The following is a 26,335-nucleotide window of genomic DNA, read 5'->3' as shown; positions in this document are numbered from 1 at the left end:
CTCCCTGGCGTCACTCCATTCCCTGTCTTCATACAGTGTTCGGTAATAATTTAGGAATGCTCATTTGACCCCCTCTTTGCGTATCTATCAGTTGCCCCTCCGTTCCCTGTATTACTCGGATCGTGGTTCTAGGGATATTTTATACAACCATGCCAGCATCCTTCCTGGTTTGGCTCCGCTCGCATGTTGCCTTTCTACATATTTCCTATAATTCACGTTACATAGTCTATCCCAGTGTTCAGCACATTCTTGTTGCAGTTGGCTTATAAGACTGGCATCGTCCTCTGTGCAGCCCCCCTACTCTGGTCTATCTATAGCTTGTTTTCGGTTTCGTTTAGTGCCCTTGGTATCCCTCCTGCAATCCTTTTGGATTTGGCCATTGCTACCACTTTCACCACCACCTTGAAGGCTTCCCATAGGGTGCCAGTCGACTCTACACTCCCAGTATTATTCTCAAAGTAATGTATAATCTCCCTTCTCAGGTCCTCCCTGAACATTATGTCCTTCAGTGCTTCAGCTCTGTCGCCAGGTTGGAATGCTGGCTCTGCAAGGTCGGGATCACCATATTCGGACCAGCGGCGAGTGGTCCGATAGGACCCTCGCCTTGTATTCCACCAATGTTTCTGCATTTACCTCCTGCGTGACAAACATGTAATCTAGTCTCGTGTAATCTAGTCTCGTATAATCTGTGGGGCCGAATAGCGAGTATTGCTTGCCCTCCATACATCCTCCAACCGGAACGGTTAACGGGGTCTGAAGTGCTCTAGCAGCGGGGGTCGGTATGTTTTGTTTGTTTAATTGCACAATACATCCGAGGGTGGATGGATCAAAGTGTCCCCCCCCCCCCCCCCGATCACTGTCCATTTGGATCTATCGACAGTTTCTTATATAGGGCCCTAAAGTATGTCACAGTATCTTGGTTGGGGCGTACGTGTTGACATTACATACTTTGTTTTCCACCAGCCCCCTCAGTATCACCATCCTCCCATCTGCTTCTACTGTGGATTGTAGCAACTGAAATGGGACATGCGGTGCCACCCAGGTGATCGCCCCTCTGGCATAGGTCGAATATGTTGCTCCAACAAGGGTCCCTTTCCACTTTTCCGGACCACCTCTAGTTTATCTTTTGTGAGGTGGGTCTCCTGTATTAGGGCTATGTCTACATTTTGCCTTCTCGGGTACATCATGACCGTGTTCCTTTTTTAGCTAGTTGTTTGAGATCCCCCCATTGTTCAACCACTTCCTGTCCCCCCTCCTTGCCTCTTCCTGGCTTGCTCTGACGCTAGCGCTCGCGTATGTAGGCTCTTTCCCAAAATTAAACTACCCTTAACCATTACCCACTCAACTTCCCCAACACCCCTCCCTTCCATGCCCCAACTTAATCTCCAACCCACTACTGACCCCCCCCCCTCCCCTCCCCTCCCAACTGTTGCCCAGCTACATCCCTGGATCTCGGACACCCCCGCATCTAGCCATTTTCTGGCAGTTGCATGTACTGGGGGGGGAGGGGGGGGGCAAGCAGGGAGATATCGCCCTAGTGGCGCTCCTACTACTCTTATCTACCAGTGGTAGGTAGTCTCCATCTTGTGACTCCTCCTATTTTGATCTGGCTAAGCGCGCGTATCTCCACATTTTGCTTTGTACAGTTTATATTCCAGTCCAATGTGTCCAAGTGTTACATGTTACAATCCCTCAATGCTATCTTTTCTAGCTGCGCCCATTGTTATCCTTTTCTAGTCCCTCTATCCCAGACACCCTCACACCACACTATATCTTGCATGACATTTAATCACTTATCGCGTTCTTCTCGATCTTGCTCCTCTTCCCGCTCTGGGCATCCATGTGCGTCCAACTGGGGTCGCCACGTCTTCCGGGGTGTCAAAGAAGTGTGCTTTGCCTTTGTGCAAAATCTTGAGCTTTGCGGGATACAAGAGCATGTATTTGAATCTGGCTGTGTGCAGCCTTCTTTTTATCACAATATAGCTATAGCATGGTCTCTGCACCAGCATAGTGTAATCAGGATATGCGGTGATGGTCGCCGGCGCCCTTGTTATCGTCCCTTTCCAAAATCTTCTCTGTAGTTCAGGATCTTTGCTATGATTGCATGGGGGGGGGGGGTGGCTATGGGTTGGGTCTTCCCCGTCGGGGCCCTGTGCGCGAGCGCGTTCAGTTGCGAACCCTTGGGAGAGCTTTCTAGCTCCTATTTACTGGATAATCTTCTCCACATAGTCTGTTGGGTCTTGGCCTTCCTCCACCTCTGGTAGGCCGACCACGCGTATGTTGCGTCTCGCTCGTCCCTTGGCTTCCTCTGCTCGGTTCTCCAGGTTTGTCACCTGTTTCAGTATGTGGACTTCCCTAGCATTATTTGTGCTGGTGTCCGTGTTATTTTTCACAGCACTCTCTAGGCCACTCGTTCTCTCCGCAAGCGCTCCCGTCCTGTCTCAGCAGATTGACCTCTATCCCCACTGCGTCACTTAGTTTGTAGTGCAGCTTTCAGGTCCGCCATCCCCATGAGGTTTTTAATTCCATGATGGCTGCAAGGATCACATGGCCTTCCCTCGGCGGGGCCACATTCACCGGTGTGGTAGCCATGGCTTGCACCGGGTGGTGGGAGTCTGCTGCGACTTAGTGAATGTTCATTGTGGGCTGCTTGCCCTTAGCTTTTCCTCCCTTTGCAGACATTGCCCCACCCGGTCTCTACACCAGGATGCATTTAATCTGCGATGTTTGGGTTCCTGTGCCACCCCGGAGCCTCTTCTTTGTGGCTGCGGGCTTCCTGTGGCACTGCCAGTTGTGCGCTTGCCTGCATGATCAGGTCCGCCGCGTGGGGAGTTTGCAGCTCTCGCTTCCCGAGCTTGTTTGTTCGATCAATGTGTCTTGGCAGTACACCGTTCCGGTATCGCTGTCCCCTCCCAGTGCTCTCGAGGCGGTCCTCTGCGCTTGTATCATGCACTATCATACATGGTGGTCAGTAATCCCGCATCTGGCCTTGCTCACGGGGACTGGGTGGCGCCAGTGCAACAGTTGGGCAGTGCCCCTGTCGGTCCGCTATGGCTTGGTGGGGCCTCCAGTGCCCTGTTGTGGTCAATGGCTGTTTGCCCTTCTCGCTGGCAGTGGGTGCCTGTCTTCTTGTCCTGTAGACTGTTCTCTGTGCCCCTCTACCAGCTATAAGGGGCGCTCCTACACCCACTGCCTCTTACCACTGCCAGGCCTCAGATTGCCTGTCTTGGAGAGGGGGCAGCAAGTTTCGCCTTCCTTCATGTGGCGTGGCTGGCCCCTCCTTCCCCTTCACGGCAGTCTGCACCCTCCGTTCTCCCCTCTGGGAGCATTCGTCCGCTGCTAGGGTGGGGAACACTGCGGCAGCGCTATGCTGCGCTCTTCAGGGGATAGTACTGCCTCCGCGCTTCCTTAATGTGGGCTTTGTCCTGCCAGCTGGCGCCGCCACTGGCACCTTGGTTCTGGGGTGTGTGGCCCCGGTTGTCAACCTTTCCCTCCTCAGGCCCTTCTTTGGTGCAGCGAGCGCCTGCGCTACGCTCCGGCTCACTGAGCTGCCGCTGCCCCCGGTCCTCCACTGTGCCATCCGGCTACACAATCTTGCGGCTCTAGCTGTTTCACAGCAGGCCTGCAGTCCCCCACGTCCTGGCCACCTGCACCTTGGCCGTGCCTCGGGGTGCAAGGAGAATTACTCCAGTGCACCGAGACCCCTCTCAGCTGCCGCCGTACCTCTGGCAGACCAGGGCTGCTGATCAGAGTCCCTGAGCGCCTCTGTCCTGGTCCACGCCGTCCTCATGTTGCGGCGCTTCACATGAAGGGTGCCAGCTGCGCGGCCCTCGCCAGCCCCCGCTCCAGCTGCAGCCGTCTCTTGTCTTCGGTCATGGGGCAGTTGCCATTTTGTTAGCTCAGAATGCCAATGTTGCATAAACCCGTCAGTTTCCACCCTCGTTTTAGATAGCCTCGCACATCCGAGGCTCCTTATGTTCATACAGCTCTGGTGGCATTTTTTCATTGAAAAACAAGCTAAGTCAGCGCACTTAATTGGATGATTGTGCGGATCCACGGAGCTCACCCAGAGAGCTGCCTAATCCTGGCCACCAAGCCACGCCCCTTCTGCACTTATCCTTATTTGGATTGAAGTGTCTGCATAGTCTATTGCCTCAAGTATGTAATCTGGGCAATTCAATCCTTTAATCTGGTCCACAGGCACTTCCTGTCCACACCATCAAAGGCCTGTCTGAGTTCAAAGGCCATATAAATACAAGACTAGGACTTTATGGCATCCTGCTTCAGCACATTGAGATCTAATGGATACAAAGCCAGACGGCCGTGGATCTCGCTGTATGGCCCAGGGATTCAGTTCCTGCAGAATGACTGCAGCAAAGGTCTTCCCCAGCGAATCAAGAAAGGCGATATTTTTGGATCGCCTCCATCGCCCTTCTTGAATATAGGGACCACAATCGCCTCATGTCAGCGGCACTAGTCTAGTGATTATCACTTGATCGAGCAAGGCCACCACCAACTTGGACCAGTTTTCAATATTCAACTTTAGGGCAAAATTCAACAGGCCACCTGGGCCAGCCGCCCTTGGAGTTGGTTTCGACAACATTAATCTTGCATCTATGATGGCAAAGGGCCAGCACTTTCCCTCTTTGCCACTGAGTTGTTCATTTTCTTTTGCATATAGTGCTCGACCCATTTCTCCTGTGATCTGGCCCATCATATTGCCCTCTCGAAATATTCCCCTTTTATGAAGTCCCATGTCTGCCTCGATTTCTCCCAGACTGCAATTAGCGTTTGTTCCGCTTCCAACTGCTGGGTCCTCGCATTATTGCCCCTGAGACAGTTCTTGTCTTTTTGTCTGCACGATCTCCTTTTTGCCTCTATGGCCAGACCTGTATCCTGCAGCCTTTTGATGCTTTTCGCATTTCCTGTCTTGCCTATATCATAGTTATAGGCATACTTTGGAATTGTATGGGTTGCCCCAACCCCTGTCTTGAGTCTGAGGGGGCAGTCCTCTGTGCCCCACCCCTGTGAGAAACTTTTTGGTATCTTGACCACATCCTTTGAGTTTATTTTTAATTGCTTTTTACCCCAAGCCAGGTCGCCCATAGTCATTAGACTGAGCTAGAAACAGGCAGCCTGAAGGTGGTAAATGTTGTGGTCACTGTTTGCCATACTTACTACTTCAAACCTTTCCAGTTACCCAAACACCCCTCGACACAATACACTAGTCCAAACATGCCCTTTTGGTCCCAATTTCTCAATGTGCAGTCCCCAGGGTTATCCCCTGTTTGCCCATTTAACATAATCATTCCACAGGCTCCCTTTCTAACCCACCTTTCTGTTTCAGTTGATAATTGGGATGAGCGGAGCGGGACACTCTAACTGCGTATTTAGATCCCCGAATATCAGAATCAGCGGATCTACCCAATCTATCATTACCTCGTCCACACTACGCCTCACTGCTGCAATGAAGGTTTCAGTGTCTCATTTGTACAGTTTACCAAAAGATTAGAGCTACCCCAGAAGTTTCCTTTGGAGTTTCACTAGCTGCACAAGGGATTTTGGTTCATGTGGCTGCAGTATCCAAAGGCCTGCCTGTAAACCCTTACTGGCCGGATTTAAAAGAGCCTCATAACACTCACGGGGGTAGACTTTAACCATGTTTCCTGGAAACAAAAAAATGTTAAAACGGCCAAGTGATGTCCCATCCTTCAAGAACGGTGGTTTGAAGCCTCGAGTTCCAGGAAGCCAAGAGAAGTCTATTTGTAATACTTTTCCCAGTGCTCAGACAGCCAAATTCTACATCGGCTTGTTTGGTACCTGCTCAGGAGGCCTGCAATGCCTCATCTGACTATATTCCACTGTAATTTGCATTAATGATCGACTAGGTCCATCCAACTTTAGTTGATTGGCTCGAGAAATTTTCAGGGATTCAGGCTTTGCTTCTTGTTGCTTTTCCGATTGTACATATAGAGCCAAGCCTATGATTTTGCTGAGAGGTTGATTCCTGATAGTTGATGAGATCATACCCCATAGGCAAAATGTTGTTGCTATGTTCAAGCAGCACTTAAATGGAGATTCCAGGTGTAGGAAGACCCAGTTATTGCAATCTTCGCTAACAAATTCCACCACCCTAATATCCTCAGTCCTAATATATCTTAGAGCGGGGATAAGATGCAGCAGCTTCATGACGTTACATCTGTTTATTATTGGTGCATCACAGCTTGATAGTACTCTCTCCAGGCATAGTTTCAACTCGCTTACTGTAGCGGTTACCATTGGAGCCTGGGTCTCTTGTCCATTGACTGTTATTTTCCAAGCCAGGTCCTTGACTTCAGAGCGATATTCCCTTGATCTTTGCCTCACGTCGGCTTCCTGCTTATTGGTCGTAGTTTGCGCCAATCTTTTAGTCTCTGGCATTTGAAATGGCGGCAGCCGGTTCTTTAGATGATGGATTGGCCCCTTCTTTCCTCCCAGGCTTCAACTATTTTCCCTTCTCATTTGGCTCATTTGGTTTTCTTGCCTCTCAATTGCAAGCAATTCTGCTTTGTTGAAGTCGTTCCAATCTTCGCCATCCTCTTTCTTGATCAATGATCTCAATTACATCGAGCCATGTCCCCACGGTGGAATCAAGGCTAATCTGATCATTGTGAGGGTTTGATAGTTGTGGGGGTCATTGACTGCCTTTCCGAAGGGGTTGCTCCTGTCGAGCACCAGTTGTCTGCGTGTTATTCTTATTTATTTTTTTAAAGTAGCAAGCAGTCTTTATGGGCCAGAGTTTGTATGTTGGGTAAGTATGTTCTCGAGCCATTTGATTTCCTCTTTCTGGCTTGACTTATTTAGATTTCTTTTCCTTTTTTTTTTTTTTTTTTTTTTTCCTTTTGACATTCTGGACCTCCAAATCCAGCTGCTTTGTCGGGACGAATATTGGGAAGTAGGAGGTTCCTGAATCCCCATGGCAGCTCCCTTATCAGGTTCCTTGTCTGGTATTAAAGATTCTGGAGGTGGGAGCTCTATTACAGGCAAATGGCTAGGCCGCTCAAGGAGAGCACTTGGCTGGGGGTTTCCATGTCCTCGCTGCATCTCGATGTACAATTAGAGCAATTCATAAGAGCAGTCTTGTCAAGGGTCTCCCTCCTCACAAAGTCATATAGCCCTGCCTGCCACTGATGTTTCAGCTTCACCATTTAGTGGCGATTCCACCTTAACAGGTTTCTAAGCTGACCATAGTGATCAGTGTGGCTTGGTCTTGTTAATGTTAAAGGATATTTGGACCGCGCACTATTGCCACCGGAGTGGTCCCCATGCGCTATGGCGGCTCTGAAAAAAGGAAGGGTGGCTGGTGAGTTAGTGGGAACAGGCTGGGAAAGTGCACGAGAGCAGTGATGTGCTTTTGGCGGCCTCTGCCCGGAAGTCTGTTGGCTGGGCTAGGGGTGTTTTACGGTCGGTAGCCATTGTGTGTTGTTTGTTTTGTTGCAGTATAGTGAAGTTTGTGCGGTTGTTGTGTTGTAGGTTTGTGGTTGTTTAGAGTGTGAGAGGTGTATGCCGAGGGCGGAATGTGTTAGTGGGTTGGTTAATTATAATAGGCCTTGTTGCCTGGAGGCGAGGCTCTAAACTTCTGTATTCTCTTCAGGTGGGGTTGCGTGAGCATCCCTGCGTCTCCATCCAGATCTAGTGTTATTGGATGCTCGCAGTCCCTTGCCCACCTGGCATCCACTCACATTCATGACCTTGCCCAGGTTGGGCATCGGCTGCCTGTGTGGCACCTGTTTGTATGTGGGGCAGGCATGTGTTTGTGCGTCCCTTCAGATGTGGCCCAGAGGGCGTTCCCGATCTAGTCAGTGTGCAGCATCGGTGGGCCTGGGTTACTCCCTCTGTTGTGGTTGCTCAGCATTCATCGTCTCAGTTGCTCATGCAAGCTACCAATCCTAGCCCCTTTGGAACGTGGCAAATGCCAAAGCTTGCAATTATGGCCAGGGCAGCATCTGCCATCATTCTCAACTTCTGTCCACAACGTATTTGGAGTGTGGCAAGTGCTAACTTACACACAATTTTCTACAAGTATGATCTCTAGTAGCAGTAATGGAGCGGATGAGGTTGTTAGCTCGAATTTGGCCTGGGATGCTGGCTGCTGTCCTTATGGGTGATACTTGTGTACTGTCTGATTTGTGTGCCATCTCACGTCGTAGGGATTCTTTATTTGGGTCAAGATGTCCTAAGTTTGTCATCGCTCTTGTGTTTCTCGTTTGGTAGCTTAGTTTTTTCAGTTTGAGTCTGTGATGTTGAAGAGCCAGGTTTTTAGTGTTTTTCTGAATTGTAGGTGGTCTTTCGTGTTTCTTTTTGGGATGTTCCAGGTTTTTGCAGCTAATTGGGAGAAGGAGGCACCCCCAAGTTTTTTCTTATGGTATGGTTTTTGTTGCAGGCAGATTTTGTTGCTTGATCTGAGAAGTCTCATTGGCCTGTAGGTTGTTCTTTTGAAGGAATTCAGCTCCTTGTCCGCCGATTGCCCTGTGTTTAAGCACATTCTTTTGAAGGTGATGCAATGTTTGACTGGGACCCAGTGCAGTGTTAGAGCTGGAGTGATGTGGTCTCTTCTGGATAGTTTTGAGGAGCAGTCTTGCTGCTGTGTTTTGGATCCGCTGTAGTTTCTTCAGGGGGTATTCTGGTATCCCGAGAGAGGCTGTTGGCATGGTCGATTCTTGACATGAGGGCGACGATTGTGAGTTTTGTGGTTGAAGGAGAGGTAAGATTCTTATTGCTGTGAAGGAAGAAGCATTTCTTGATCATTGCATTTATTTGTGGTTCTAAGGTTAGGGTCTCCTAGATTGTTTTACTACCTTAGATGGCATTGGTGCGTTTCCATTTCTGTTGCCCATAGAATGTTTTTTTTTGTGGATATGTCTATTTTCAAGCTGTTGGTATTCATCCAGTTAAACTTCTTTTAGACATTAGATTAGGGTTGAGTGATCTGTTTGAGTGTCTCGATTTTGTTGATTTGGGTGTCATCTGCGTAGTTGTAGCATGTAATATTGTATTTTTTGAAGATTCTGATTACTGGAGTTTGGTAGATGTTTAAGTATAGTTGTGACCGTGAGAACCCTTGTGGTACTCCAGTCAACTCGTGGGGTGGATCGGAAGGGCTTTATCCATACGGTTTGTTCTGGCAGGAATTATTTAACCCAGAGTAGTGCCATGTTCGTTATGTCTTCTAGCCTTTTGGTTAGGGTGTAATGGCTAACTGGTTGAAGGCTACGGAGAGGTCGAGCAGAATAGTCCGCGTTTGATTTTAGGTCATCCCAGATGTATGGATAGTGCTGTTTCTGTTCCTCTTGTGGGTCGGAAACCTACTTGTGCTTGGTCTAGTAGATGGCGTTCGTTTTTCTATGTGGTGTTGGGTTAATTTGTGTATGTAGGGCTCCAGGAGTTTGCTGGGTACGGAATGTGAGATTGGTCTGTAGTAGGTGAGGCATTCTATGTTGCCACTTGTGTTTTTTAGGTGTGGTTTGATATATGCTGTTTTGAAGGTTCTTGGTACAGTTCCTGTTGCTAGTGAGCGATTTAGGTTTCTGTAGTATTCTGATGGGGTTCCTTGTGCAAGGATTGATTTATAGATATCTGGTGGGCAGGGATCCATGGTTGACCCTACTTGTGTTTCACCAGCAAGACAAAAGCCTCTGCTGATGTTTCGGGAAAGTTTTGGAGTTTGTGTTGGGGCTGGTTGGCTGAATTTATGGTGGTCTGTTTTGTATGATTTGCCGGATGTTGCAGTATCAAGGACTCTGGTTTTGTAAATTATATGAAACTTTAAAACCTCATTCCACTTAAAGAACAAAAAAAGTGTTGCTGTCATGGTGTTTTCAATGTGGCCGAAATCATCTGAGTGGGGTTGGGGAGTGGGGGGGCAATCCTCCTAAAGGCTCCACCAAACAAGGATGGGCGTATGTTGGAAGCCGTGGGCAATAAGGTATCGGCCTCTTACCATTTAGAGCTGGAAACACTCTTGCCATGACTGCACGGCTGGACCGTGAGCTGTAGCTCTGCATGTCCAAGTTGACCAAGCACTTGCCTACGGAACTGCAAGAGGAAGCCAAAGCCATCCTATCGGATGGTGTGGCTACCTCCGACTATATGATTGCGGCAGTGGACATTGCAGAGTCAGGTTTCAGACAAATGGCCCATGGTAAAGTCTTGAGAAGACTGCCTAGATGAAGGCTACAAACTTTGGACCAGAGGTTCAGGCATTGGATATGCCCTTCAATAGGCAAGACCTCTTTGGAAAAAGATTGACGACCACCTCAAAGGGAATAAAGGCAGACACGGATGCAGCACGAGCCATCAGTTCCCTTAAAGACAAAGATCCTTTCGAGGTGCACCTTCCAAATACTGGGGTTTCAGCTGCCCCTCCTACAATCAAAAAACAGTAACACCTTTCAGGACAGATGCCATCAGTCAACAAGCAGATACACCCAGAGAGGTATACGTGGCTCTAACCAGTCAAAGACCCAGAGCAAACAATTGACAATCCCTCTCCCACAACACCTCCCGGTGGGAGGAAGAGTAAGATGTTTTTTACCAACGTTGGCTAAGAACATCAGACAAGTGGGTGGTTCGAAGGTCACCATCGAATTCATGGGGCAACCTCCAGTTCTTGCCCCTGTTCCACGCAAAGTGCATCACTTGAAGCGGGTCATGTTGAAGGTTCACAAGCTGCTCCTGAAAGCAGCTACATAACCAGTGCCACACCATCCAATTGTTCAGTTTCTTTTCATGGTGTTCAGTGTTTTGTCTAGTTGCCTATTTACTGGAGTGGTCATTTTGATTACGATGGGGATTGAGGTCGCTCCAGAGTATTTGAATTGGGGGGGTCCGTGGTAAGGAGTTGTTTGCGAAGATTGCGTCCAGTGTATGCCCTGCTGAGTGGGTTGCTCCTTGGACTAGTTGTTGTAGATTCATTGCTGCTAATTGGCTGGTTAGATTTTTGTGTGGTTTCTTCTTTGAACCAGATGTTGGAATCTCCAAGGACGATCAGTTGATTGTGTGTTGGTGATTGCTTCCATGAAGGCATCTACGAAGGTTGCATCGTAGGTTGGTGGTATATATTTCGGGTTTGTTTTGGGGCTTACTGATTAAGGATTCGCATTTATCGATGTTTAGTGGTTCTTCCAGTTTGATATCCAGGTGTTCCTTGTGGATAATTGCCAATTCCCCCACCGCCCTTTTTGGTTTTTCTGTTTGCCTGGACACATTTGACGTTTTCTGGCAGGCAGTTATGGGTGATCTTGTAGTTGTCGTCTAGCCATGTTTCTGTTACAAATAGGATGTTGATTCCCTCTGTCGCAAAGCAGATCTTATATTTCAGTCGCATGTTTGGATATTGACCTTGCATTGATTAGGTTGCAGTGGATCTTTTTGGTGGTTTTGCTTGTTTGTTCCTTGTTTTGGTTTGCAGTGCATCTTTATTGATGGAGGATGCAGATCAGCGAAGGCTGTGTCTTCATTGAAACGGTCTGCTAGATTGAAAGCTTGGCTGTTCAATAGCAGTGCTTCCCTATTCATGCCGGTTGGATGAAGATCGGCAAATTCTTCATTGAATTGGTCAGTTAGGTTGATGTTTGGGTTGTTGGTTATTAGTGTTTCGTCGCTTTGTCTGGTGATTGTCATTCTGTTTTTGTGATGTATGATGTTTTTTTTTTTTTTTTTTTCTGGTTGTCTCTGGCAGTTCTTTGCGTGTCTTGTCTGTCGTTTGGGTATCCAGGTTCTGGGGTTGTTGCAAGGTATGGTGAGAGATGTAATGATTTCCCCTTTTGAAGTTTGGTTGTGTTGGGGTTTTGGTGTTTCCTGCATTTGAGGCTGTTTCTGCAGGGGTAAGTTAGCTTTGTGTGTCCAATGTGGCCTTATCTTGTGATTTCTCAGTGCCCCTTCCTGGTCTGGGGCATTTTGGCGCTTGTGCGGAAATAAGTTGACTGTAGTCTCTTGCTAGGCAGTACTGGTTGTTCTTGTGTTGGTAAGCTTGGGTGCTTTTGGTACTGTCTGGGTATGTATCCTGGGAGCGCTGTCCAGTGGGGTTGCGGGGGTGCTGGACGTTCAGTTGTCGGGAGGTGTAGGACTCCGCTCGGTAGCAGTCTATGTAGGTCTCTGAGGTATTGGTGGAGGGTTGATTTATATACGATCACGGTGTGGTCCCCTCTAGGTGTCAGGTTGGTCTAAACAGTTTGCGTTGGAGACTAAGCACAGCTATGCTCCAGCATCCTGTATAGTAGTAGTAAGGAGGGGGGGGGGGGGGTTCCACCCTTAAATGTGCAAGATGAGTACAAGACCACGGCTAGATAAGAGTGCGGGACTAAACGCAGCTAGTTGAGTCCTGTCTAGTGGGAGAGGCCTACACCTAACAATGCAATTTGGGTATCAGCCTAAACTCAGTTGGAGCCTAACAATGCAAGTTCGATACAAGCCCAAGCGCTTGCTGGGGTGTGGCGTCTTATATTAAGTGGAGGCCCAGTCTCTACTCCTCACCCTGGCCTTGATTACCTTGGTCATGTCTGCTGGCTTACCCTGCTGACACTTTCTGGAGCCACCCTTGGCCACAGGGCTGCCCTGAGAGGCTCACTTATGATGGCCCTCTGGCCAATCAGGGTTGGTGGGTGGGCAGGGATGGAAAACGCTCGCAGGGGAGGTGGATGCCGGGGAGGGGGTGGAAGGGAGGCTGTACACATGCTTATTCATTCCCCCACCACTCCCCAGGAGGGTTGCGGGGACTGCTGTGCTCACCTGCTTCTGAATGGAGTGGGGGCACTCAAGGCGACTTTGGTAATGTTCTCAGCATGGGTCTGGCATGGAATTACATGCAAACCCTCACTCCGTCCCCACTGTGGCTCTTCTGGGTTCATACTAGCGCCTTGCGTGCTTCCAATCTGAAGATGGCTGCCGGGGGCAGGACTCGGGGAGACGACCGTCATTGGATGGGTGCAGGTTGACCTGGTATTCAGTGATTATCAGGCGAAAGGCAGTATTCAAGCTTTTAAAGCAATACCACTTTTTGCCAAGCTTTCTGGCCTGACGTGGAATATTCATGTGAATCTTTGCCAGTCCCATGCCGGAGAAAGTTACAAGTAACTTGTTCCTTCCCAGTACTGACAGTCAGTGTAGGATTAGTCTGTTTCCCCATAACAAATGAGCGAAAGGCCAGGCAAGTGCAGCTGAAGACTTCACTTCTCTGCGGAAGGTCAGGACAAGGTGTAAAGTTTGGGGGGGGGGGTCCATAGAATATGGAGGGAATGTTACCTAAAAGAGGAATCTTTCCTAACTGAGATAGGACTAAACTCTCTAACCATGAATAGTAAATGGTTTGGTGCTTTGGGTTTGTAGTGCAGTATTTTTCTAGTTTCACTTTGGTCTGCTTTTAAGTGTGGGATGAAGGCGAATGAGACGACATGGAGGCTTAATATATATATTCAGCTTTGAATGTCAGTTATTTGGCTGAATATCCGATTGTTAGAATTTCAATAGCTAGAAGGCTAAAGCTAAGCTTGGTACACCCCTACTGATCACACAATGTATTCCATACCATCTAATAAAAAAAGCACTCACCCCCAGAGCTTTTGTTGACGAAAAAGCCGCCACCAGTGCACAAAGTCAACTTTTTACCTGAAAGGCCCTTGGACACCTTTTTCTCCAACCTCGATACTTATAACCTCCATAGAAGACACTCACTAGACCACCCCCCCAGAAAGCTATACTCAGGAATCTCAGCAATAAATTCCACGACCACACGGTGCAACAGCCCTCCTGCTCAAAGTCCAGTAACCCCAAATGACCCACCTCCAAAAAAACTCGACATGTGTACTCTGTCGGCATTGACAATTGCGCTCGCTCCATTTACTAAACTCTGAGACAATTAGCGATACCCTGAAGTATCAAACTTCACTGCAGGCGGCCATGTCAACGAAACTGACTTTTCTCGAAGGATACATAATGGCCCGAGAGCAGAATCGCAAACAGGGTGACTTCCCGGAACCTCAAAACCTTTCCTCACCAATTTCCAATGAAAATGACCCTGAAAAAGAAGCGCGCTTGATACCTATTCACACATTGCGCGAACCAAAAGCCACTCAAACGGTAGCATTCATAGATCTAACAACGTCCTCCAAATCACAATCAACGGCCGGAACAACTACAAAAGACCCCTTTGAAGGAGCCACAAAACTCACGAGCACAGTAAGCCCGGAAGCATTAACCCAAAACCAAGCTTCACTTAAGAGTAAATTACCACCATTGATAAAACAACTAGTAACCCAACCAGCTCCACAGCTAACATTGAAAGGCAACCATAGTCCACCCCGGAAAGAAAACAACCAACCAAACTCATCACCGAGAGGGGTTCAAGAGTTCTTAAACAATGAAGAGCTGATGAATATTACACAACACTTAATCGAGAATTGGACATCTCCTCCAACGAAAGATAAACCCATTCTCGATCTACCTATGCCACCTGCACCATATCAACCTAGACCAAATCCAGATGACCTAGGTCTCGACCCATCATTCTCCACTCGAAAGAGCAGCAGAAAGATCTGCACTAGGAAACAAGACACCGACAAAAAATACTATGCTTCACATGACCTTCGCGAGAAAACAAGGTCGCCATCTCAAAGGCGCGAATTCCGATCACGCTCCTATCGCGAGTCGAAGAGAAAACAACAACACGACAAAACAAATCATGCTTGCCTCGAAGCCGGTCAACCACCAGCTCGGACCGATAGAACCCACAACAGATACACGACACCGACGAAGACACCTAGAGCCTTACGACAAAATGACTCCCATATTAGATGGATCTTGAGGCTCAAACAAATTCAAGAGAACCAAGATAAAGTAATCCTAAACAGAAGAGCAATCCTGGACCTTTTCAGTTACATTCCCAAACTACGTGCGCTGAAATCAGCCGACATCAGGATAGTTGACCCGAGCCATAGGCACCACAAAGCGATTTGTCATCTCTACATCTCATCCTCTGCTACGAATAAATTATTAAGAGCAGCAGTCGAAGACCTCCTAACTATGGGGTACGAACTAAGAGAATCTACAAGACAAATAAAAACTGGTAAAAATGTTATGCCAGAACCTCCCACGACATGCCCAGAGGAGAAAAGTGACACTAAGCACGTTCACAGACAGCAATATGAAAACGCAAAACCTGCTAAAAACATCAGAAGAGGGAAAGACTCCTCAAACCAAACGACTCTGAACTCCCAGGTTCCGCAGCGACCTACTCAAAAGGAACGGCTACCAACGGATCCAAGGAGAAATCAAAGCAAGGTCCAAAATGAGACCTACGCGAACGCGGCAAAACCAACACCAGTCTCTACTCTTGGTACTATGTGGTCATGGTTGCCTAAGGCCCTGAAGTCCCAGCGTCAAAAATAGCCACTATCGAACCAAACCAATGGCGACAGAGCTACTGATCATTACATCCGGACGCAGGACCGTATAAAACTATGCTCATGGAATACCAGAGGCTTCTACCACCTAACCACCTCAAGCGATATCAACTGGCAGGAATATGACATCATCTGCCTCCAAGAAACCTGGCTGCTCCACCCTCCAATCATTGACGGATTTGTGACCCACATAGCTCCTGCAAAAAAAGGTTCAACAGGCAGACCTACCGCCGGCCTACTGATCGCAATCCGTAATGGTTGTGGCATAACGAACATCGAAAAACTGAAAGAGACCCAAGATGCGCTGATAAAGCTAAACTGGTCGTCTGCAACAGAGCAACCGGGGGGTTACCCAAAATCGGTGGTCATCATCACTACTTATTGGAATCCGGCCACGACCAATACTTCGAAATTCATTAAGGAAATGGAAAGAAACATCGACGAGATCCACTTATATCGTAAAATTGATCTCATCCTCATATGTGGGGACCTCAACATTAAATGCCACAACCCTGATAATCCACCTCTCGTCAAATCAAAAGATCCACTCACCGACCAAAGGGCATCAAAATGGCTAGAATTAATGGAATCACGATCTTTTCTAAACCTGGACCATGCCTTTCCGGACCCAAAGAGGCCCCCGACTTGGGAAAGAGCCAACTCCAAATCTACTATTGATCACATCTTCGCCACGCGGCCTTTATTAAACCTGATAACCACATTTAACGTGAGAAGAACAGAGGAGAGCGACCACAACCTCCTAGAAACTACTTGGACCTCACTGGCGACAAACAAGATCTGGATGCCAAATAATATGGAGTTAACACCACAAGGCACCAGATTGAAAATGACAGAAAAAGCAATAAGCTCGTTAACAACAGCGTATAAAGCGCTCATAGCACCAAATCAGCTGCCTTCGGCGGATTACACTCCCCTGTTGGTAGCCTTTAACATCCCACGGGGAAGGAAAAGGGAAAACCATCCGCAGCGGAGACACATATTCGATAAACTCATACAGGAGAAAAAGAGAGAACTAAGGAGAGCAAAAAGACTCGCCCTGACCTCAAACCAACCGGCGGCTGCATCAACAGCCGAAAAAACCTATAAAAATTGGTTAAGAAGTTATCGACACAACCTGCTCCAGCATGACTCGGAAAATATTCTCAGGGCCATTAATGGCAATTATGCCAGAGACTTCTGGACGCTTATCCACTCGACTACGCCAGGCGCTCTCCCTGACCAACTAAATGGAATCACGGCGGCAACATGGGAGGCCCACTTTGCAAACTTATTCAAAGAGTTAATACCTATGGAGAACAAAACACCTGACACTACCACGCCATGGATCAATATCACCAACGAAGATGAGATCCTGTCTCAGATAAAGAAACTAAAACCATCCCGCGCTCCTGGCCCGGACGGGATAACAAATGTCGACCTTAAAACTCACCCTGAAGCATGGTCACACCTTGAGTATAATCTTTTCGCGCTGTGCAACTTCTAGATCAATACCCCCATCGTGGACTCGTGCGAACATAGTCCCGATTTATAAGAAGGGGAACAGAGCGGACCCATCCAACTTTCGCCCAATAGCCCTTTTGGATTCAATAGGGAAATTATTCGGATCTCTCCTCCTGCAACATTTTCTCAGATGGGCAACTAATGCCCCCTGTCAAGACAACTTTCAAACAGGATTCAAGAAAAATCTGGGTACGAACGCGAATATTATGATACTGAACATCCTGAAAAACAAGATATTCGAAGGTAAACCAGATTTATACATCACGTTTATTGACTTAACACAGGCCTTCGACAAAGTGAACCGTACCAGATTATGGCAGAAACTAACCAACTGGAAATGCCCACCAGAGATCCTGAATCCGATCAAAGCCCTATACTCTGATACAACTATGAGAGTAAGATTAAACCAACAAGGACTCCTGTCGGAGGAAATAAAAACATCGAGAGGCGTAAAACAAGGTTGTCCCCTCGCCCCCGCGCTTTTCTGGACTTATCTGGGAGACTATCAAACCTCCGAAACACTAATCCGATCCTTCCCACCTAAACTGGGAGGAACCTTGATTAGCCGTCTACTCTACGCCGACGATTTGATCCTACTAGACCAGACTCCTATTGGTCTCCAACGGCAGCTAAACAACTTGCAAAGGTACATGGAAGAAAACAATTTGGAAATCAACGAGTCTAAGACTAAAACAATGACACTCCAAAAAAACTCCAAAAAAACAGAAAAGTCCAACTTCCATCTCGGTTCCATCCGAATCGAAAAGGTATATAGCTTCAAGTATCTAGGAGTCATACTGGACAGCTCGGCGAACGACAAATCAATGCAAGAAACCCTCATCGATAAAGTCAAGAACCTATCGAACCAGGGAAAGGCAATTGACCTTAAATTTGGTCGTTATTCCATAATTCCAGTAAGGGACTTCTACAAAAAGGTTATCCCTACAGTAACTTATGGTACAGACGCGATGCCTAATCTACCGGCGGAACTGTGGCCCAAATTGGAAGCGCTATTCTGGAGGAAAATATTGGGTCTCCCGGAATCGACACCGAGCGCCGCTCAGGCGTGAACTTGGCCTGATATCCTTAAGTACCTCGGTGGCGTTGAATAGTGTCCTACTATACAGAAAATGCATCATGCCAGAGAGCCCATACGTTTATCGCCTGATAAACCAGGAATTGGAAATGAAAGCATGTAATTCACTACTGAGATGGGAATCCAGCATGCTAGCCCTCCTTCAATCAGCCGACAGTTGTAAGGAAGAGCTTATAAACAACCCAGTTAAAACCTCTAAAAAAATCAAAGAGTGGGACTGGATTCAAACCATAGAATCAGCAAATAAATACAAACTTACCAGCCACCTTCCATCGTTCTTCAAAAAACAGGATACACTGCAAAGATACCTTAAACTTTTTCCTAGTAGAGCAGCTCGGCTCTACTTCCTGAGAATCCGTTTAAATCTCTTGGAAACAAACGAAATCCTGGCAATAAGAGGCAGATCAAACACAAGTAAATGCCGTTACTGCAAATCTCCATCAGCAAAAGAAACGATTCGTCACCTGCTGTTGAATTGCCCTAAGACCCGAGAGATTCGGGGTATCTACTTGAAGAACTGCATCTCCGACTTCACAGCAATCGACGAGGAGAATTGTTGGAACAAGTTGATTGCAGATGATAAACAGGGTTGGGCCCTGGCCACGTTAAACATTATGCAATACATCATGAACTCAAAATGTGCCGGGGAAGCTTGGCCTCTAAATTCCGCCAGTAGATCGCACAAACATAGAACAGTCACAAGCCAGAGCTTTTTGTAAAAATCCAAAGGGATTAAACACACAAAAAAAAAAAAAAAGCATTTTATGAACCTCCATACAAGGCTGTGTGAGGTGCACGCTGTCTCAAGCTGCTTATGTTCAACAAATTATGCAAGGAGTTGGCCACTGCTCCTCCTTGAGAGGAGCTGGGTTTGTTCTTTTTGTGGCCTAAATGTCAAATGCAGTTCACGTGCCCAAAAACATTTTCTTTGTCAATGTTGGTAGTGTTAACAAATGGAACTGCTACTAAATGCTTTTTTTTTTTTTCCCCTTGCCTAGTTTGCTGGCCTAGACTTGAACTCTGCTGATGCTCAGAGTGGTGGAGGATCAACTAGTAGTAAGTATTTAATTGCGTTGCAACTTCAAAAAACACTTGTATTAGAATGCATTTAAATTGCTTTTTTTATTTACTTTCAATGTAATTAATGTAGCATCTATAAAAGCCAGAAATGAAGCAGATTTTACCAAAATGAAGGGACCAAATGTACAGAAGATTGTTGCATATTCAGTACCAGTTAAAGTAGGAGGCTTCACAAGCGCAAAAGGACTGCCTTTGTGAATCTGATGCGTTGCATTCTCTAACCAGTTGCAAAGTCGATGTGGTTGAGTTTCAAAACTTCTTTGCAGCTCGCATAGAAATTTATAAAATGGTTCATGTCGGCTCATGCAGGACAGGAAATCTGAAATGCTTACCCCACCAACAAATGCTGCTCACTTTTCACTTCTCCTAGCCACTCTTTCTCGCCAATACATAAACATATGCTACATATGATAAACTCAAGTCCTTAAAGAAAAAGGGGGTGTTGGGCTATGACATAAGCAATGTGAAGTAACATGACAAAAACTGAAGTATCTATGCACATTTGTTTGTTTTTCTTCGAACTGAAAAGTGCACATTGTATATAAACAATCACCGAAAGAAAAGATGTTCCTGTCTTGTTGCAGGCTAAGTATAAAAGATGAGCATCTTTTTTGTCTATGAATCTAACAAAACCTGCCCTAAAGAGCAGATTACAATTTGTGTGATAGCAATTCATCTGCCCAAAATCCATTGGAAACTGAAGTCTATATTTGATTTTCTGAATTCATGTTGCATTGTATTCAAATGAGAATGTCAAAAGTATTCGGCAAGAGATGAAGAGCTTATTTTATTTTTTTCCAGCCGGAATTCGGCCAAATACTTCGTCAAAGCTGAAGTTCGGTACACCCCTAATTTTTGCACAATACATTTCCAACAACCTTCACTCAAAGCAGACTTGATGGTACACACTATTCCAGTGTGAATATCGCACTAATTCAATTTCGTATTGTTGGTTGTACCGTTCCCTGAGGGCATTGAAAAGGATAGCCCTTATGAAGACTACCTTGTTAAACTCTTAGCATGTGAATGTGATCCTGCAGGTCGTAGCATGTGAATGTGATCCTGCGGGTCTTAAACTGGTATTAGGCTGACAAGTGCAGGATTTTCTTGCAATCATTTCACAATGCTGTGAATCGATCGTCAAATTGATATCTGGACCAAAACTTGGAAAACTAGCTGTAATGTTAAAGGTATTTGTACCACCACCACTGGAGTGGTTGGAAAATAGATGGAAAGTGGAGGAAAATACTCTATCCGATCCTTCCACAGGGCCATACCAGAAGGCCTCAAACATTTCTGTACACTAAATATCGCCAGCATTTGATCTTTCATAGATTCATGTTATGAACAATTACCCGCCGTTTGGCTGGGAATCCTCAGTTTACTTTTTCATTAGTAAATAAACTTCAGGTTTTTATTTTGTATCCCATTGCCCTCCTTTTAGTACCCATCAATGGGATGTTGAGTATGTAGCTCCTCCCTGGCAGCCTCCCTTCAGATTCTAACTGCATGCTATGTTGTAAGGATTTCTCGTGTTTCTCCAGAGATCTCCATCTTTTCAAAACCATTTAACTCTTCAGAAACTTAACCTTTTTCTGTCAGCTAAGTGCAAATGGGTGCAAGGGTTGGGGGGGGGCGGGGCGGGGCGGGGCAGTGAATATGAGCCTGCGGCCTAAAGCTTTCTTTTTGCGGGAGACTGGCATTTGGAAATATTTCTGATGCTTGTGTAATCTGCTTGTATCGCATGCTATGCATAGGCCGACATCTAGTGGAAGCTGCGAGTATTTGTTTTTCGAAACTCAAAAATGGGCGTCTCAATAGGGCGTGACAATACTATCCCTATTGTGACGTCCCTTGTACCCATGATCCCTCACGCGTGGGGGGGAGAGGGGTGGGCGCTCCCGCAGATTGTTTTTTTCCGACATCGTGAGCGGTCGCAAAATATAAGCGGTCCTTTTTCAGCGTATGCTGTTGTACTTTAAGTTAGTGTTTCTGACTGTCGGACGGAGACTTCGATGGCGCCACTCGCCTTGGAAGGCCCTTTCGGCATCAGCCTTACACTAGGGAGAGTGGGTGTGGTCATAAACTTGTATTCCCACCCTTTCCCATAGTCGCCCAGCTGCCTACATAGATCATGGAGCGTACTTCCTTAAGTTCTGTCCCTCCTGCAATAGGAAGTTCATGTGGGTCGACCAGCATAGGGCCTGTAACCTCTGCTTGAATAGAGACCACGACGAGGTGCATTGTTTGGCTTGTAAGCTTCTCCGACCGAAAAGCCTCAAAGACAGGCAAACTAAACGTTAGGCCCATCACGCCATGCAGGCAGAGGCCTCCATGAACATCAAAGAGGCATCCAACAACGGCAGCGACTTGGTCCTTTCGGACGGCGAGGGTGACAGGGGGGGTGGGTTTCGGATTAGACGTCTGGGCTCTCCGAACAGCTGCCGCATGACAAGCCCAACGAGACAAAGGGCACCTGACTCAAAACTCCCCTGTCTGGCCCGGCGACGGTGAAAGACGCAGCGCAAGCCATCCCTGCGGTAGAAGTTCGGCCTACACCCGAGGAACCAGCCCAGGGAGTCCTCCGGTACCCCCTCTTCGACCCTGAGCTCCAAAAAAAATCATCTAAGAGCAGGGAACATGAGAAAGTCTAGTTCCTCTAGAGAGAGGGACTCGCTTAGCAAGAAGAAGGCTAGGGAGCAACCCTCTAGCCAACATAAGAGTGCCCCTACAAGACACTATAGTAGAGTCTGATCATACACATCAACCTGGCTCATCAGTCTTGATGAGGAACATATACCCATTACCCCAACTCTAGCCCCCTGCAACCCAGGGTTTATACCCAGTTCAGCCAGATGGTCTGCACAGGATATTGACAGTTATGAGCAGTATGTCCTGCTTAGCAAATCTGTTGAACAGCCTCATGTTCTAGACAACTTGGCCTCCCACTACACAGGCGTCTGGTTCAAACACAACACCTACAGCCTTTCAATCTCAGACAACGGCTGTACCTTGTATGAAGAGATCTCTTCCCCTCCCCCCGGGTAGAATTGGCTGTTGCAGCTCCACACAACTCCTCGCCTCCCCTACGACCAGGATGTTGGGGAGGATGAATACTTAGACAAAGGTGAACCCTATGATGGTGATAACGAGGGTTACGATGCCGGGGGAGAAGGCGATCAAGAATAAGAGGACACACTCTGTGGGTTTCGCGATGGATTCTCCAGTACTGCAAAACCCTGTTTTACCAGACTCCCCTGTGGATAACAAGCCATTATAAGGGCTGCAGAGCATTTCGGCATAAAAACACAAGATGCCCAGCAGGACAAGGATTTGTCAGAGAATATGTTGGGTGATAAAAGGCAACCAAGCCCCCCCCCCCCCCACCCCCCCTTGGGGTGTTTTGCGGCCGGTTGTCGTGTACTGCAAGTCTGTTTTGTTGCAATGTAGTGAAGTTTTTGCGGATTGTTATGCTGTAGGTTTGTGGTTGTTTGGTTTGGGGTTAGAGAGGTGTATGCAGAGGGGGAAATTGTTAGTGCAATTGGTTAGTTGGCATCTTTATCCTGAATTGAGGCGCTGGGCTTCTCTAATTTCCCCAGGTGGGGTTTGGGAGCTCCCCTCTGTCTAGATGTTGGTCCGTCCGGCCTTCACGGTCCCTTTCACATCTGGCCCCATCCTCCCCAGTCTTCCATTTCCGCTCATACGGCTAGCGCACCTGCCCATGGCCACAGCTCATATTGTGGTGATTGCCAAATACATTATCAGGATATTAGCAAAGCAGTTTAAGACTACCTCCAGTCCACCATGGATGAATGAGACCCTAAAGTACCGTGGCCAACTGACTAATAAACCAACAGGCCAAAGAAGTGGTAGTAATTTTCGTCGCTCGGGGGCAAAGCGTGCAGAGGAATGGGATCCAAACAAAATCAAGGTTCCTCTTGGAATACCAATCAACAAGCGACCCAGGGTTAGCGCAGGACCTGTGGAAGAGGCTCCACCACCAGAGGTGGAGGGACACCCTTGAAGGGTCCCCTCCCCAGTCGGGGACTAATATCCTTTTACACCCACGTATGGGAGGGTATAACATACAAATGGGTGTTGTCAATTGTGACTGGGGGGGGGGGGTTATTGTATAGAGCTTCAAGGAAGACCGTCAAACCTCCCCCGTGCAAAAGGAAACCATTGCAGGAGGAACAACATATCCTGCTAGAAGAGGTGAAGGCTCTAGTCCTCGACACCATCGAGGTTGTGCCACATAGAGGTAAATGAAGGTATTTATTCAACGTACTTCCTTGTTCCAAAAAAACATCTGACCATGCGCCCGGTACTAGACCTGTGCCCTACAAACAAATTTGTAAAACCACAAAAATTTTGCATGTCAACGCTACAAGTAATCCCTCTGTTAAAAAAGACATGGCAACATTGGACATGAAAGATGCTTATTTTCATATCAATGTTCCAAGCGCACAGAAGATTCTTGCGATTCAAAGTAGCAGACCAACACTATCAGTTCAAGGTGCTGCCCTTTAGAATAGCCTCGGCTCTAAGGGTGTTCACCAAGGTACTGGTGGTGGCGGCAGCGCACCTACGCAGGGAATCCATGCCAGTGTACCCCCTACCTGGACGACTGGCTGATCACAGGAGAGAACTAACATCTTTGCAATGTAAACGCACAAAAGACAATGGACCTTCTCTTCCAATTGGGCTTCTCAATAAACTAGATTCGAGCAATACCAAACACATCAAAACAGTTCCTAGGAGCTGTATTAAAAGGCAGGCTTATCTTACCCATCCATGGAAAGGGTGCGAAATGTGCTTCAGCTTGATACCCCAGTATCAGTCTCCGAATAAGCGTACGCAAAGCAATGCGCCTGCTAGGTATGATGGCACCATGCATTTACCTAGTCCCCCACTTGCGCCTGCGACCGATGCAGGAATGATTGGCGAACAATGGTCTCGGGCAAGTGGTCAGTGGGACGATCTAGTGGTTTCCCCAACACTGGTTCAGAACTTATGCTGGTGGTCAAGGGGAAAATCTACTCCAGGGGGAAACCTTGCCACGAAGCACAAGTGGTCGTCACAACAGATGCATCCCTTTCCGGGGGGGGGGGGGGGGAATGGGGGGGTGGCGGCACTACCTTTACCACACAGCACGTGGCCTGTGGTCACAAGTGACTGCACAGAAACACATAAACGTTCTGGAGTTATTGGCAGTCCTCAAGGCCTTACAAGCCTTCGAAAAGCACCTGACGAACATGTCACTACAAGTCATGATAGACAGCACCACTGCAATGTTCTATCTCAACAGGTACACTCTTCAAATCTGTCCAAGCTGGCCCAGAAAATATGGAAGTGGGTACTCGGATGAGGGATGTCCCTGTTCTCCCAACATGTTGCAGGGATACTGAACACACTAGTGGGACTCTCTGAGCAGAGACCCTCTACCAGAAGAGCCCGAGTGGAAACTACACAGACATTGTAGACCACATCTTCTCTCTTTGGGGATACCCCTCTCTAGAGTTTCGCTACAAAAGAACATTCAATGCCCAGACTTTGCGTCCTGGTTCCCCCAGCCACACTCTGGTTCATCCATCGGGCGTTCCCCTTGTTGTCTTATGCTTTCCCCTGACTTAATCAGCAGGATAGTCAACAAAATACACGGGAACAGATGACAACTCATCCTGGTTGCTCCTATGTGGGCGAGACCACTGTGGTTTCCACATCAGCGCAAGCTAGCGATGTGCGATTCCCATCAGGCTCCCGTATCGGGTCAACATGGTGACTCAACAACGGGGGGGGGGGGGAGAACGATACACCCACAACCTCACTCTTTGAATTTGGCAGCATGGTTCCTGGAGTTCGGACACCTTAATCTTCCACAACGGTGTATGGACATCCTAAAAGAAGCAAGGAAATCGAACACCAGGCACTGCCATTTCCACAGGTGGAAGAGATTCGTCATTTGGTGTTAATCTAAACAGATTAACCCCATAGAGTTTATGCCATCACACATTCTTACTTGCATGCTCCACCTGTTGGATTCAGGGTTGGTCTTTAATTCTCAAGTCCACCTTGCAGCTTTATCAGCATACACCACCTCAGTAAGATTTCATGGTGGAAAAGTGCCAGTCATCAAAGCTTTCATGGAGGGAGTGAAAAGAATAAATCGTTCCCTAAACCCCATCCATCCACCCCCCCCACCACCCCTCCCCCCTTTATGCCTCGTTGGGATCGGATCTAAACGTAGTGCTAGCAAAACTCATGGGACCCTCCCTTTGCAACAAGCTACCCTTGGACAAAACTGCCTTCTTAGTGGCTATCACTTCCATAAGAGTCTGCGAGATCCAAGCATTGTCAGTGCAGGACCCCTTCTTTGTCATCCATAGACAAATTGGTTTTACGGGCTCACCCTAGTTTTTCACCTAAATTTATTTCCAATTTTCACGTGAACCAATCTAATGAGTTCCCAGCCTTCTCCAGCATTGGATCTTTCATGGATTCACATGCTTAGAATATTCCCCGTCAGGCTGGGAATCCCCGGTACATTATATATAGACCCTTTCCCGTAGGAAAACTTTCGACGCTTATGCGTCCTATCCACCTTGTTTTGTATCATGCGTGCCCGCACCGTCAGGACGTAATGATATAAATACAGGCCCCGCCCCCCTCAGATTTCAACCGTCTTTCAAAGTAGTGGGATCCTCGTGATTACTGCTAGTGGAAACTAGGTTGTTTTTTCTGTTTCGCTTCGGCGAAGTTCAAATTCTGGAGAATATGTCTGGGAAAGCGTTATTTCGCCCTTGTGCGACATGTGGCCTCAAAGTTTATGAAGGAGATGCCCACATGGATTGTATCTACTGTCTCCACCCGCACCACACGGCGGATACATGTGAGATATGCCAGGGTTTCTCCCAAAAAACCCTTAAGGACCGTAAAAGAAGGCTGGTCGACTGGCTTAATGACGGAGCGGGTACCTACCCGGCTTCGGAAGTTGGCTCAACGGCCTCCAGGAGCAAGTCGGAACCTCCATCGAAAAAGGTACGGCCAGCAGAAAACCGCGCTGAGGACAAGCATAAGGGGAAGCATGCTGGGTCGTCCTCATCACATAAAAAGCCCTCCTCCTCCTCCTCATCTAAGACGGAGAGGCAAGCGCTGTCAAAATCCTCCTCAGGGGACCGTCCCAGGTCTTCCGTGAGTCGAG

The 26,335-nt window shown here is 47.5% G+C and overlaps 1 protein-coding gene across 6 annotated transcripts in view; it reads left to right on the top strand.

Annotated features, from left to right (window-relative positions):
• Positions 1–26,335, top strand: part of DDX3X (DEAD-box helicase 3 X-linked) — a 466,925-nt gene that overhangs the window by 24,489 nt on the left and 416,101 nt on the right. For all 6 annotated transcript variants that reach the window (XM_069636525.1, XM_069636523.1, XM_069636524.1 and 3 more), the window contains exon 2: positions 19,053–19,110. In XM_069636525.1, the coding sequence (XP_069492626.1) occupies positions 19,053–19,110 (58 nt within the window). The remainder of the gene's footprint in view (positions 1–19,052; positions 19,111–26,335) is intronic.

Source organism: Ambystoma mexicanum, chromosome 7p, assembly GCF_040938575.1.
Source record: "Ambystoma mexicanum isolate Mex_15411 chromosome 7p, UKY_AmexF1_1, whole genome shotgun sequence".
NCBI classification, from domain to species: domain Eukaryota; kingdom Metazoa; phylum Chordata; class Amphibia; order Caudata; family Ambystomatidae; genus Ambystoma; species Ambystoma mexicanum.
This window is presented reverse-complemented; position numbering and strand designations above follow the sequence as displayed.